The sequence below is a fragment of the Quercus suber genome, unplaced genomic scaffold, assembly GCF_002906115.3.
Source record: "Quercus suber isolate HL8 unplaced genomic scaffold, Cork oak 2.0 scaffold_746, whole genome shotgun sequence".
NCBI lineage: Eukaryota > Viridiplantae > Streptophyta > Magnoliopsida > Fagales > Fagaceae > Quercus > Quercus suber.
The window spans coordinates 211127-225068 of record NW_027070183.1 but is presented as its reverse complement, the minus strand read 5'-3'; the positions used below and the strand labels follow the sequence as shown (position 1 = coordinate 225068).

At 34.9% G+C, this 13942-nt stretch overlaps 1 protein-coding gene and 1 pseudogene across 2 annotated transcripts; both read left to right on the top strand.

The window, feature by feature from the left end:
- Positions 1 to 530: 530 nt before the first annotated feature.
- LOC136064724 (uncharacterized) lies at positions 531 to 3060 on the top strand. 2 transcript variants are annotated; one of them, XM_065766814.1, is made up of 5 exons: positions 531 to 936; positions 1054 to 1275; positions 1389 to 1481; positions 1621 to 1722; positions 2650 to 3060. In XM_065766814.1, exons 2-5 carry the CDS (start codon positions 1246 to 1248, stop codon positions 2830 to 2832), a joined length of 408 nt encoding a protein of 135 aa, XP_065622886.1. In that variant the 5' UTR covers positions 531 to 936; positions 1054 to 1245; the 3' UTR covers positions 2833 to 3060. The 2 variants fall into 2 exon arrangements, with proteins under 2 accessions (XP_065622886.1, XP_065622885.1); XM_065766813.1 differs by having other exon boundaries at positions 531 to 956.
- A 5224-nt stretch (positions 3061 to 8284) lies between these two features.
- Positions 8285 to 11118, top strand: LOC112035755 (L-type lectin-domain containing receptor kinase IV.2-like; annotated as a pseudogene).
- Positions 11119 to 13942: the final 2824 nt, after the last annotated feature.

Genomic DNA, 13942 nt, shown 5'->3' with positions numbered 1-13942 from the left:
AGAGTATATTTAATCACCTAATACCTCTTAAAGATGGGAACTCATCACGTGGATCATTTGACTAAAATGGAAGACAAAGTGTGGCTCTCAATAAGTGAGATTGACATATGACATAAAATAACTTAATTGGGAGGTTTAATTGTCAAAACATAGTTTTATTTGAAGTTAAGATGACGTTCTCATGACAAAAATATTACTTATCACTACTAATATTATTATTTTTTACATTCTATTAAAAAGTTAGATTGATAATAAAGTATATTTATTTAATCATGTAATAAATATTCTAACATAGTTTGTTTGGTTCTCTTGACAAAATATATTTATGTAGGTTCTTATTCATTGTGCATAAAAGTATTTCTTATAATATTATAATTACAACAATCTTAAAAATTTTTATTTATTTTTTATTTATTTTTTCTATCAAAATGGATATATATAATTTATGATTTTTTTTTTTTTTACCTTCTTTATATATATCATCACTTGTCATAATTTTTTGAGGATTATGACTTAATATGTTTTAATATTTTCATTAAATATCCTTATACTAATAAGGATACAATATAAATTTACTTATATGTTTTTTGGAATATCCAAGTATCCAAATGGTTCTTGACATTTCATTCTTTTGTGTTTCATTGTAATTTGATGCAACTTGTTGGTGGTTTAATAGATCCTCAAGACGTACCCGCAGCTGGAGCGGACAATGTACCCAATAAACATGGGCCTAACCAGTTTGACGACATTTGAAATATGCCACCGAGGAAAAAATTGTTATTAAATAAAGCAGGCCAGCCGGTCGGGAAAAATGCTGGGTCTTGGGCAAGGTGGCTAGGAACAGTAGCAAGAAGGCATGACATGTGCTCAATCAATTATGTTCGTTGGACTTCAATGCCACAACAATACAAGAATCAGTGTTGGGAAGCCATTTAGGTATTGGGCAAAAAGCAATGGTAAAAGGGGTTTCTTTATTACTTGTTTAAAGCTTTATGCAAGTTTGTTATTATGTTGAAAATGTGACATTTGTTAATTCAACTTTACACATGGTAGGCACGATGGATAATTCCTACAAACCACATCCAACCTGCCAGGTAGAGGAAATGGGCACTGTCACAGATTGGAAAGTTGTGGAGAGGCCACAAAGCAGAGTTGAAGGAGAAGCACTGTAAGCCGGACATTCCTAAGGAAGCTTGACTTAAGCTATCACCGCTGGAGGTTGATGACAATCAATTTCATATCTTGATGGAGTACTGGATTTCTCAAAAAGGCATGGTAGTAATGGTTACAGTAATATAGATGTTTTGCTTTTATATGTTCCATGCTCAAGAGTATTATATATTAGCTTGTTATTGTAATTGGTAGTGACTTTCTTGAAATGTTCGTAGGACCTGTCTAAAGATAACAAAGAGCGGCGTGGGAAGCAGACGGAGCTGCATATGCTGGGATCCAGAAGCTATGCCCAGATGGCAAACAGCATTGTAAGAACTATATTAATAACATGCAAAAATGAACAAAGCTTATATTATTTTGCGTTCTAAAGTAGAAATCAATGTGATTCGACACCATCAAATCAACACCCTCGCTTTAATATGCCGAATATACCTGACCATGTTGTAGGCAAACAAAAAAGGCAGGCAAATAAAGAGAGGTGAGATGTATGAAATGGCGTATTCTCACCACGATGGTACTGCTGTGAATGAAACTGAAGAAGAGAACATTGTAAGTTTGTAAGTTTGTAACAAATTATATTAGTAATTTGAAAGTATTATATTTTGAGTCGGAAAGTAGTTCTTTGATGGTGGAGAACTATTTGAGATTGAAGCTGCTAGTTCATATGGTTCATTACAAGTTCTATAACATATGACCATGTGAATCTCATTACTTGTCATGACCATGTGTCTTGTTTTGCATGGCTTATGAGTTGTATATAAGGTGCATATGCAGGAACTAGAGTATGCTATGTGCTCAATAGAGGTTTAATATAGTAAGATGCGTGTATTGGTGTAGATGATAAGTGAAAGTCTCAAAGTTAAATATTTTTGGGAGCTTTTGTCTTATTATTAGTTGTATTTATTAAATACTTGCAAGCCCTTTGTTTATTTGGGAACTTTTAGATTATTAGGTGAAAACGTTCGTAGTGATCCATTAACAATTCATAAATTGTTAATTTATGAATTCATGTATATAGTAGTCAATCTCAAGCAGTAGTGCAATTGGCTAAGGCCATACCTCATAAAGCAGAGGTCACTTGTTTGAATTTCCCCCTTCCCCTTCTCTTGGGGCTAAAACTTATCCATAAAAAAAAAAAAAAAGGAAATTTAATTGTCTAAAGGACCCATTTTTGGGCTGTGTTTATACAACTGTTTCTTAAATGTGTTTGTACATCATTTAACTTGGTCAAGTACATCATTTAATTTGGCCAAGCACGATAGGTTGAGTCAAAATTTAGTCATTCTCTTTTCATAATATATATGGTTTGGGTTCCAAGTACACATGGTATAACTCTAACCCAACTTTTTTTTCCTTTTATAATAACTCTAACCCGACTTATATATATATATATATATAAAAGCATATTACTCATGTTGGCATGTGTATTATTGCCCTCATTGTTAATATGTTGTCTTGTTTATTTGTGAGTACTAGGCAAAGATGAAAGAGCTTATGGCAACAAGGTCACAATTGCAAGGAGACGACATTGAGGCTGGCATACTTTGGAAACCCAACAATGCATTTGGACAGGTCATCGGTCTAGAGAGAGGTGGTCGTGTTAGAGGGGTAGGCTTTGGTCCAACCCCCTCTGGCAATGGATGCAAGTTCAATGGATGACAGTACGCCACCTCCAACATCTACTACAACCAACCAAAGGGTTAAGGAGTTGTCTGCTCAAGTATAAGCAATAAGGGAGAACTGCACTCGTTATGATGCCATTGAAGCTGAAGTGAGGTTAATGAGGAGGAGAATAAAGGCCAGAAAAGACAAGGCCCCTTTCATACGATTATGGGCCTTCAAAAGAAAGATCACCTTAGGATTGTCTATGTGCTTAAGTCTTGCATTTCTTTCCTGGTGGGCATACATGCCCGAGAAACTACTCACACAACCATTAGCTTACTTAAAGCCAGAGTAGTTGGCTTTGCCAACACAACATTGGGGCCGTCCCCTTCATTCTATGCTGACCCCGGCTAGGGGCTGGCTTTTTGGGAAGCCTATTCCCACCGCGCTCAAGTTCGGCATGAAATCATAAATAAGCTCTACCAAGGATTGCCAAGCATTTGGTACTAAGTTTCCTCCTCCGTTTTTAGTAACAAATGAACCAGAGGTAGGACCAAACTGAGAGTAGGTTGGATTTATGTTCATTTGCTCTGCTCATAGAGCAACATACCTAAAAAAAGAAAAGATCGGATTGGAATCGATGAATGTGTCCAGACCAAGCAACAAATAAGCGCTAGCAAATAAGATTGGACCAACTGTACCCATCGTTTCCCACTATCTCTATGGTAAGAAGTTTGAATAACAAAGTGTGTTGTGTGTCATATTTATTAGATATATGCATGTGATTGTTTAGCATTAAAGCCATTTATTGGGAAGCAATAGATTTTGAATTTTCTTTTATGGACAAACAAGCCTTTTAAATGACTATGAGGAGTGATATATATATATATATATATAAACTAATTTGAAGTTTGAATTGCCACTCAGCATGAACAACCACTCAACATGCATGCTTTTATAAGTAGAATGACATTTTTTTGAAATCACTAGACTATATCTAGTTTTTAATTCACTTTTTAGACTACTTGATTTATAACAAAATTCCATGACTATTACCCCTGACTTCTACCTATATGTAAAAACTTCCCAACTCATGGTTCATAATTCCATAATAATGGCCTATTCTTCTTTTGTAGATTGTTATAAGCAGCATAGCTTTTCTACTCTCACTATTTCAGACATACACATCACATTATTGCTAAACTTTGAATTTACTTGAAGAGACTAGTCTCCAACTTTCACTAAAAAATGAAATTATTTTGATCGTGATTTGAGGACAACACTTCTGTCAATGTTGTTGTAGATGCATGAAGTTGTTTGTGTATTTATCTAGTGTTATCTATCCTTATACCAGACAAGATTATTAAGGGTGACCTATGCAAAATGGTCATGATTTCCACTTACAAAATTATGTCTAGCTCATAAAATAATGTGAAATGAAGTTATAAACCCAACTAAGCACTGACCGTTATAGTAGGTTGTGACCATTTGGGAGCCTAAGCTAAGCAACATTCTAAGCCTGTTACTTATCCAAGATACATATCTCACAAGAAGTAAAATGCATGGTACCAAAACTAAAGTGTAAGATTCTATCTAAGACACAAATAGAGCACATAACTAGGCACATCATGAATATTCTTTGGGTAAATTTTTTAACATGGAGAGAAGTAAAATGTTTCCTTTGGACATACCATCCCGCATGATATGATGCTTCAAAACCTTCTGTTTTAAGGGCTGTTTGGATGGCTTTTGGGATGGTTGGCTCTTAAATTTACTTTGCCAAACTTGGTGGGATGAAGGAGTGCTATGGTTTTGATACTTCTTAACATGTGACATTAAATCGCTCTTCGAAGTAGACTAACACTACAGAGCATGACCAGTTTTTATCTATAGGAAATAGTAGCAACAATAAAATGTTGCTTATTGTTAGAAAGGCGATCCTTAATAGTATGTTTACTTGCATGTGAAGATTAATTCTAGTACTAGACTAAAACAAAACAAGGCTTGATATCTAGTGCATTGAAATAAACTAAAGATGAGTACTCCCATTCATAAGCTTAACAACTGACAAAAGGTGTACAAAAATTAGAATAGGAGCATGTGCCATTGTCATATCCCAGTACAAAAATAAACCCTTACATGTGTAACTGATACTAAAGACATGACAAAGCAATACTTGTAGTAAACTAAAGCTTTTGGGGAGGAGATGTTGGATGTGGTCAAGATTTTGTACACTACCCTATGTGAATGTTAGTGTTGATGCCTGCTTGGCCCTAGCTAAATATGTTAAAAAAAAGACATAAAAATTATGCAACAGCAATATCATGGAGCATGACCTGGTTTACCTATAGGAGAAATGCATAGTGTAAAGTGTACTTGAGTGTGTTTTAATTGCTAATGTGGCACTTAGTAGTAATACTAGTGATATTGTGTCATTCATCTACTAACTATGTTGTTTAGTACACTAATCCATTGTGTGTTTCTTAATTAGTAGGATGGTGACGGTGATTCTGCAGTGGATATCTAGTCTCCTGATGCTCAGCGCTTATCATCTGATGATACGCATTAGGCAATACTTTGAGCCCTATTTTTGAGTAGTTACTGTGACATTTTGATATTTATAATAAAGTTTCAAACTTTGATATATATACACATCATAGTTGGAAACTTTATTATAACATTCTAGACAGTTGGAATGTATTATTTTGTGCATGACATTATACATAGTTAGAATGTATTCTTTTGTGCAGAACATTCTACATAGTTGTGTAGAATGTATTATTTTGTTCATAACATTCTAGACACTTGGGATGTATTATTTTGTGTATAACATTCTAGACATTTGGGATGTAATTATTGATATGGTGTAATTAAATATATTTAGTTTATTGGTTTAATATGGTATTGTATTTGCTATTGGAAAATATGAATTGTGGTTCATTACAGGTGCTATAAAATATGTATTGGAAAATATGTATTGTAGGTACATTACAGGTGCTATAAAATTTATAATAAATAAATAATAATAAAAAGGTCCTATTGCAGCGCTTTAAAAACCGCTGGAATAGGGTATGGCCATAGGCAAGGCTGTTACGGCGTTTTAGAAATGCTTGTATAGGGCTTATTTTAAATTCCATATATGCCCTATATTGGCAGTTCTCAAAGCGCTAGCATAGGCAGAACCTATTGTGGTGATTAAAAAGTGCTAGTATAGGCCTTGTTATTATATCCATTGAAGACCTATATCAGCGCTTTTGAAAACGATGGAATAGGAATTGCCTATGCTAGCGCTTTTAAAAGCGATGGTATAGGTTGTATTCATGTTTCTGTAAATACCCTATAAGGGCAGTTATAAAACCGTTGGTATAGATAGACCTATACCAATGCTTTTTTTTTTTTTAATTAAAAAGTTCCGGTATAGGCCTTGAAATCCACTGGTACAAGTCTTCAAAGTTATTGGTAAGGACTGTCCCGACATATGTAAAAACACCAGAACAAGGTCTGAAAAATGTCGGGACCTATCCTGGCGCTTTTGAAAAGCACTGGTATAGGTCCGGCGACCCTATACCAACTGTCACTGCACTGCAGTTTAAAGCACCAATATAGGCATTTTAGGCCTATTCCAGCGCTTTTTGGGGATATCCTAGCGATTTTGCAAATGGATACATACATTTTATCTAACTTTTGCTGAAAACTTTTTTGTGAAAATGTGCTAAAGTATACGTATACCTTGAAAATTTTTGAAAAAAGAAGAAGAGAAAATGCAGGAAAAAGTGAGGTTTTAAAAAACTGTACATAAAAGCTAAAAGTTGAGCTTATAAGCTAATGCCAAATAGATCTATCTGCATATCTATGTTTAACGTTATGTTATTATATAAAATTATTAGATATCTAATAGATGGACTATTTGGGCTTTTCCCCTTAATTTTTTTTTTTTTTTTAGCAATTTGCCCCTGTTTGCAAACTATATAGGGGCGTGCCCCTGTTTCGATACTCGATTATCTTAAAATTGAGTTTTAATGAAATACTCGATTCTTAGAAAATCGAGTTATGCCCAATCAAACTTAATAAATAAAAAAAATTGCATGGAACTCGAATAGCTGAAAAATCAAGTTCCATGTAAAAAAAAATTTATAAGTGGGAGCCCTATAGTGGCGTTTTTATGCCCTATAGTGACGTTTTAAAGCCCTATAGCGACGTTTTAAAGCCCTATAGCAACGTTTTCCTGCAAAAATTTTTATAAGTATGATCACGCCATACAGGTTCAGGGACCCTATAGTGTCATTTTTAAGCCCTATAGTGACGTTTTAAAGTCCTATAGCGGCGTTTTCATGCAAAAAAATTTTTGTGAGTGTGATTTTTCCGGCAAAATATTTTTACAAGTGTGATACCATTTAGGAAGCCCTATAGTGGCGTTTTTAAGAACTATAGTGACGTTTTAAAGCTCTATAGCGGCATTTTCCTGCAAAAAAATTTTATAAGTGTGATAACCCCTATCAAGGAGTCCTATAGTGGCGTTTTTAAGCTCTATAGTGACGTTTTAAAATCCTATAGTGGCGTTTTTGAACTCGATTTCTATAAAATCGAGTTCCATGCTTTTTTTTTTTTTTTTTAAGTTTGATCAGGCATAACTCGATTTTCTACAGATCGAGTATTTCGTAGAAACTCGATTTTAAGATAATCGAGTATCGAAACAGGGGCATATCCCTATATAGTTTGCAAACAAGGGCAAATTGCTAAATAAAAAAAAAAAAATTAAGGGCAAAAGGCCAGATAGTCCCTAATAGATTACAAACATGAAACAACTAATGCAATCATACACATAACCCAAGCCAAAATTTCATCACATAATTGACAATAAACAAAATCAAAATTCTTATCTTTAGAGATTTTATTATATTCATATTGCTAACAGATTGATGACATTCAATTCGCCGCCCCAAATTGGAGATCCATTTACAAACACCATAGACAGATACTCAAGGTAAATTGAACCCAAATCTCTGTGGTTTGAATTTATTTATTTTTTGTTTTTCATGAAAAATGCTAAATTGATGTGATAATGAATGTGATAAATGTTTTTTTTTTTTTTTTTTTTGAGAAACAATTTGTAAGAGTTATAAAAAATGAGAGGCCAAACATGTTATAAATTTGTGTTTAAAAGTAGATCCTTTGTAAGGCTTATAGATCAGTTTCTGAATTACATTTCTAGTAGCAGTGATATTGCTCTTTTTTAATTGAGAAAGATGATACATTTGCCCTTTAATCTTAGCAAACCACAATGCCACTTAACTGACTCACCAACTAACAAAATAAAATGAATTTAAGCTAGCAGATAAAATAGAGAAGGCATTTTACCTTTGAAATAGTTTCCCTCGAATTTAGCAAACACCAGAATATGTTATGATCCTAGTGTCCCACGTTGCTTAAGTGTAAGCTTAAACATGTGTTTATAAGCTCAATGGGCATCAATTTGAAAAACAGTAATCAGACAATTGAAACTTCTTTTCCAACCATAGTTCCTACTTGACAATGACACTTTTCTTTTGGGGAGGCAACGGTTTGGTTAGCCCATGACCAGGGGAACGCAGATACTGATGTTTTATCATGAACCAGTGGCAAAGAACAAACTCAATTCTCTGAACTCTCAGACACTTTAAGCAGGCAAAAGCCCTCAGTTTACAAAAGGAAGCTTTTCCCACTTTTCCTAATGCTAATGGCTATGGTTCTTCACTCACTTCAGTTTCTGATAATTCTGTGTGTTTACTTTATTTGCTTGGGCTTTGCTCAAAATGAAGACCAATTCATCTACAATGGCTTCCATCAAGCCAATCTGCATCTTGAAGGAAGCGCTCAAATATATAACAATGGTCTACTGCAGCTAAGCAGCATGTCACTCAACCAAGTTGGTTATGCTTTCTACAAGCTTCCTTTAAAATTCAACACTTCTTCTTCTTCAGGTTTAAAGTCATCTCTTTTGTTCTCTACGAACTTTGTATTTGCCATGGTTCGTCAATTTCCAAATATTGGTGGTCATGGCATTACCTTCACCATTAGTCCCTCAAAGGACTTTCCCAATGCTTCAGCACATCCATTTCTAGGACTCTTCAATTTTTCAAATGATGGCCTGGCAACAAACCACATTTTGGCCATAGAGCTCGATACTCTTAAGAATGACAATTTTGGGGATATTGATGATAACCATGTGGGAATTGATGTAAATGGCTTGCAATCAGTCGAAGCAGCTACTGCAATGTATTTTTCCAATAAAGAAGGGAGGAATATAAGCTTGGAGCTCACGAGTGGGAATCCAATGCATCTTTGGATAGACTATGATGAAGCAGAAAAGTTACTGAATGTAACACTAGCCCCGACCAACATCCCAAAACCAAACCAGCCTCTCTTGTCAAAACGCATCGATCTATCTCAATATCTTTTGGAATATATGTATGTTGGTTTCTCTGCAAGCTCTGCTAAATCAGCAAGTTACTATATTCTTGGATGGAGCTTTAATAAAAGTGGACAATCACAAAGCCTTGATGTTTCGAAGCTTCCTCCGCTTCTCCAACAGGGGAAAAAAAAAAGAGAATACAGGACTACAGACCAGGATTTTGGTCATAACAGTAATTCTTGTGCTGATAACAATAACTGGAGCTGCTTATATCTTAAGAAGGAAGAAGTATGAAGAAATACGTGAAGATTGGGAAAGGGAGTATGGTCCTCACAGGTTCACCTATAAGAATCTCTACAAGGCAACCAAAGGTTTCTCAGATAAAGAGCTTCTTGGAGTAGGAGGTTTTGGGAAGGTCTTTAGAGGACTACTTCCTTCTTCCAATATACAAATTGCGGTCAAGAAAATTTCCCATGATTCCAAACAAGGGATGAAGGAATTTGTGGCTGAGATCATTAGCATAGGAAGACTGAGACACAGGAACTTGGTGCAACTACTGGGATATTGTAGGCGAAGGGGAGAACTTCTCTTGGTCTATGATTATATGCCCAACGGAAGCCTTGACAAATTCTTATATAGCAATGAAAAGCCAAACCTTAATTGGTCTCAACGTTATCGAATCCTCAGAGGAGTAGCATCTAGCCTTCTTTACCTTCATGAAGAGTGGGAACAGGTTGTTCTACACAGAGATGTAAAAGCGAGCAATGTCCTATTAGATGCTGATTTAAATGGAAGGCTAGGAGATTTTGGTCTTGCCAAATTATACGACCATGATTCCAATCCCCAAACCACCCATTTGGTTGGGACTGTGGGTTATTTGGCTCCAGAGCTCACTAGAACAGGAAGGGCAACCACTTGCACTGATGTGTTTGCTTTTGGGGCTTTCGTGCTTGAAGTGGCTTGTGGAAGAAGGCCAATAGATATACAAGGTCTGCCTGCAGAGATGATTCTGGTTGATTATGTCTTTCAATGCTGGAGAAAAGGAGCCATCCTGGATGCTAGTGATCCCAGATTGGAAGGTAGTTATGTAAAAGAGGAAATGGAATTGGTTTTGAAAATAGGCCTGTTTTGCTCACAGTCAATGCCAGCAGCTAGGCCTAGCATGAGGCAAGTGATGCAGTTTTTAGATGGTGACGCTGATCTGCCAGAGTTGCCACATGACGATGCTTGTTTTGGTACACCTACAAATAGTGAAGCATATGGTTTATCGCTATTTCCTTCATCTAGCCAGGGTTCTGCTCCTTCTATGACTAGCACTGATTCAATCCTCAGAAGTGGTCGTTGAATTAGCTGTACAACATGCTATGGGCAGAATAGATCATGCATCTTTGCTTAGTACCCAAACATTCAGTGGCACAGAGAGCTAGAGATGGGAGGTATGCAATTTCTTTCACTTACTTAATAAACTGATATTAGGTAGTAGTCTACTTAACAAGATTAACTCAGCTATTGCAATCTTTATAGATCAATATTTGTGTAGTGTATTGCAGAAAAAAACCAGATCGTGTGGTTGATCAAGTTTTAGATTACTAAAAAGTGAAATCCCACAGCTAGTAATCATTATGTGTGAAAATGATTGTTTGTGAAAGCTGTAATTTAGACCCCTTCGTCGATTTTATGGGGAACTACTCAACTTTGAAAATTAACAGTACAAATGCAGATTGATTTCCGGCTAAGTATTACATACTAAAGTAAACAAGTCAACAATTATGATCAAGGTGTTCTAAAACAGTCCATTGTTGACGAAGTGGAAAACTTATGAAGGCATTCAAAGATACCAATATGGGGCTTAACCCCAGCCCCAAGAAGTAACTAACTAATAGAATCGAAGCTTTACAATTTGAGATATACATGACTCAAGATTCTACACCCAATAGGTAATTTACTATTGTGACCCCACAATCAGCTCCAAATTGCTTAAACTCTTCTATTATGAATACTTTCCACGAACTGTGTTTGTCAATCCATGGGGCCATATTTTTTCTCTTTGAATAGCACAATTTTGCTCTAGTATAGCCTCCTTGCCTATAAAAGTTGTGCAATAAGTGATTTATATAAATGCAGAGTTAAAACCTAGCAGGAAATCTTCTCCTATCAAAATTCGGACTCAAAATCGTGCAATTTTTCACTCTAGTACTTCTCGAATTTAACATTCATGTGTCAACTTTAAATCTCAATATCTCACTTGATTCAAATCCAAATTAGATCAAATTTCAAATGTGTCTATTTTGAAACCCGGATGTCTACTTTCCATTGAAACTAGTTTCACTCAAAAATTCAATTTGGTGCAAAAGAGATGGGTAAAAGATCATAAACGCCTTATCTTGAGCATATCGAAACTTTTTTGTCTTTGAGCAAATTCTAAGCCGGACTCAACCCACTTTTGAAATCAATAAACTAAACAAATAAAGTTTGCTTTCGCAATATAGTTGATTGAATGGTTTATAATGAATTGCAGTGGTGTAAGGGCATGGAAAGGAGTTGAGTGAGTAGTACTGAAAAGGTTTTTTCCTTTTTCATTTTTCCGAAGAAAATTTTTTTTACTAAATTGGAATCAAATCTGTATACCAGCATATTTCAACCCTGTGAACTTACTAATTACCATGGCACACCTTGAGATCAAGGTTCTTAAATTTTCAAGCATCCAAGAGACTTGCAGGACATATCCTTTTAATTGGAAAAGAAAAAAAAAAAGTCTATTTTTTTTTTATAAATTTTCTAGATTTTTATTTTTATTTTTTTAATTTCAGAATTTCAAAAATTACAAAACGTAGTCATTTGGGGGAACTTAAAGGCAACCTACCTAATGGAGTGGACAAAAGGACTACATTGAACACGAATTAAAGTTGGGCAGACTGAAATGACCAAACTAAAAGTTATAAGATTGAATTGAATTTTGGGCAAAATTGGATGATGCAATTTGTAATTTAGTGAGTATATTTTTACCTTTTTTTTAGATTGTAACTAGCAATTTAATTATTGTAATCTTCATTTTTTTTATATTATAACGAGGACCAAAGTTATGTATTTTATTACTTATTAATAAAAATAAATTTTTTATCTGATTTTTTTTTTTATAAATTAAAATAAGTGACGACTTCGTTGTAATTGTAAATCCCTCAATTTAGGTAAATAATAATCAATATTTGAATCTCTACCTTGAGATTCACAATTATTATGGTGATGAGGTTTCATCCTTAATTAAATTCTAATTCACTTCAAATCATGGTTCTCAGTTGTCACTATTGTATTCTTTTCTCAAAATTAAATAAATCAATTAAATAAAATAAAAAATAAGAATTGTTGTATTCAAATCAACTAGTAAGAGCGATGGCACTAGCATTGTTGTAGTGATGGTTGATATTTTCAAAGAAATACTTGAGGTCGCCAAACAATGAAGAAATTACTAAATTGTTAGCCCATGTCCAAAGCCGTGGATTTCCAGGGATGTTTGGGAACATTGATTGGATGCATTAGAAATGAAAAATTGTCCAACTGCATGGAAAGACGTGAGCTAACTATTATTTTGAAAGCAGTGGCAACATATGATCTTTGGATATAACATACATTTTTTTGAATTATCTAAGTCAAATAATGACATTAACGTGTTAGAGCAGTTTCATATATTTTCCAAGTTCGCACAAGGACTTGTTCTTTCAGTTAATTACTTAATCAATGATAATGATTACACAATGGGATACTACCTTGCTAATAGCACATATCCAAAGTGGTCGACATTTGTAAAAACAATCCCACCTCCACTTGGACAAAAAAGAAAATTATTTGCAAAATCTCAAGAGGCATATAGGAAGGATGTAAGGCATGTAATGTAATTGAAGTGCTTCAAGCACAATTTGCATTTGTATGTGGACCTATACGATTTTTTCAATCTTGAAATGCTCCAAAACATCATGAAAATGTCCAAAATTCTCCATAACATGATTATTGAAGATGAGCGAGATGAAAATGAAGCTATAAATTTCGATTATGAACAAGTTGATGAATCCTCATACACAATGTTGAACAAAACACTAAGCAAAGACCTTTTATTAAAAATTGGAAACTTTAAATTACAACACTTTACAAGCACTAATACTTTGACTCACTAACACTAGTGCACTCATAGCACCTTTCTTTCACTGCACACGGCACTTACTCACAAAATACAATTGCATACACTTGACACCTTACTCCTAGACACCTAGGTACTAACCCTATGACACAACCACTCTTGACTTTCTTTTTTTCACTTCACACTAGTCTTGGTGCTTACCCGTACTTCACCTCACTACACACATCTAGGTCTTGGAGTTTGGATCCTGTGAACAATACAATTGCACCTTACTCCTAGACACCTAGGTACTAACCCTATGACACAACCACTCTTGACTTTCTTTTTTTCACTTCACACTAGTCTTGGTGCTTACCCGTACTTCACCTCACTACACACATCTAGGTCTTGGAGTTTGGATCCTGTGAACAATACAATTGCACCTTACTCCTAGACACCTAGCTACTAACCCTATGACACAACCACTCTTGACTTTCTTTTTTTCACTTCACACTAGTCTTGGTGCTTACCCGTACTTCACCTCACTACACACATCTAGGTCTTGGAGTTTGGATCCTGTGAACAATACAATTGCACCTTACTCCTAGACACCTAGCTACTAACCCTATGACACAACCACTCTTGACTTTCTTTTTTTCACTTCA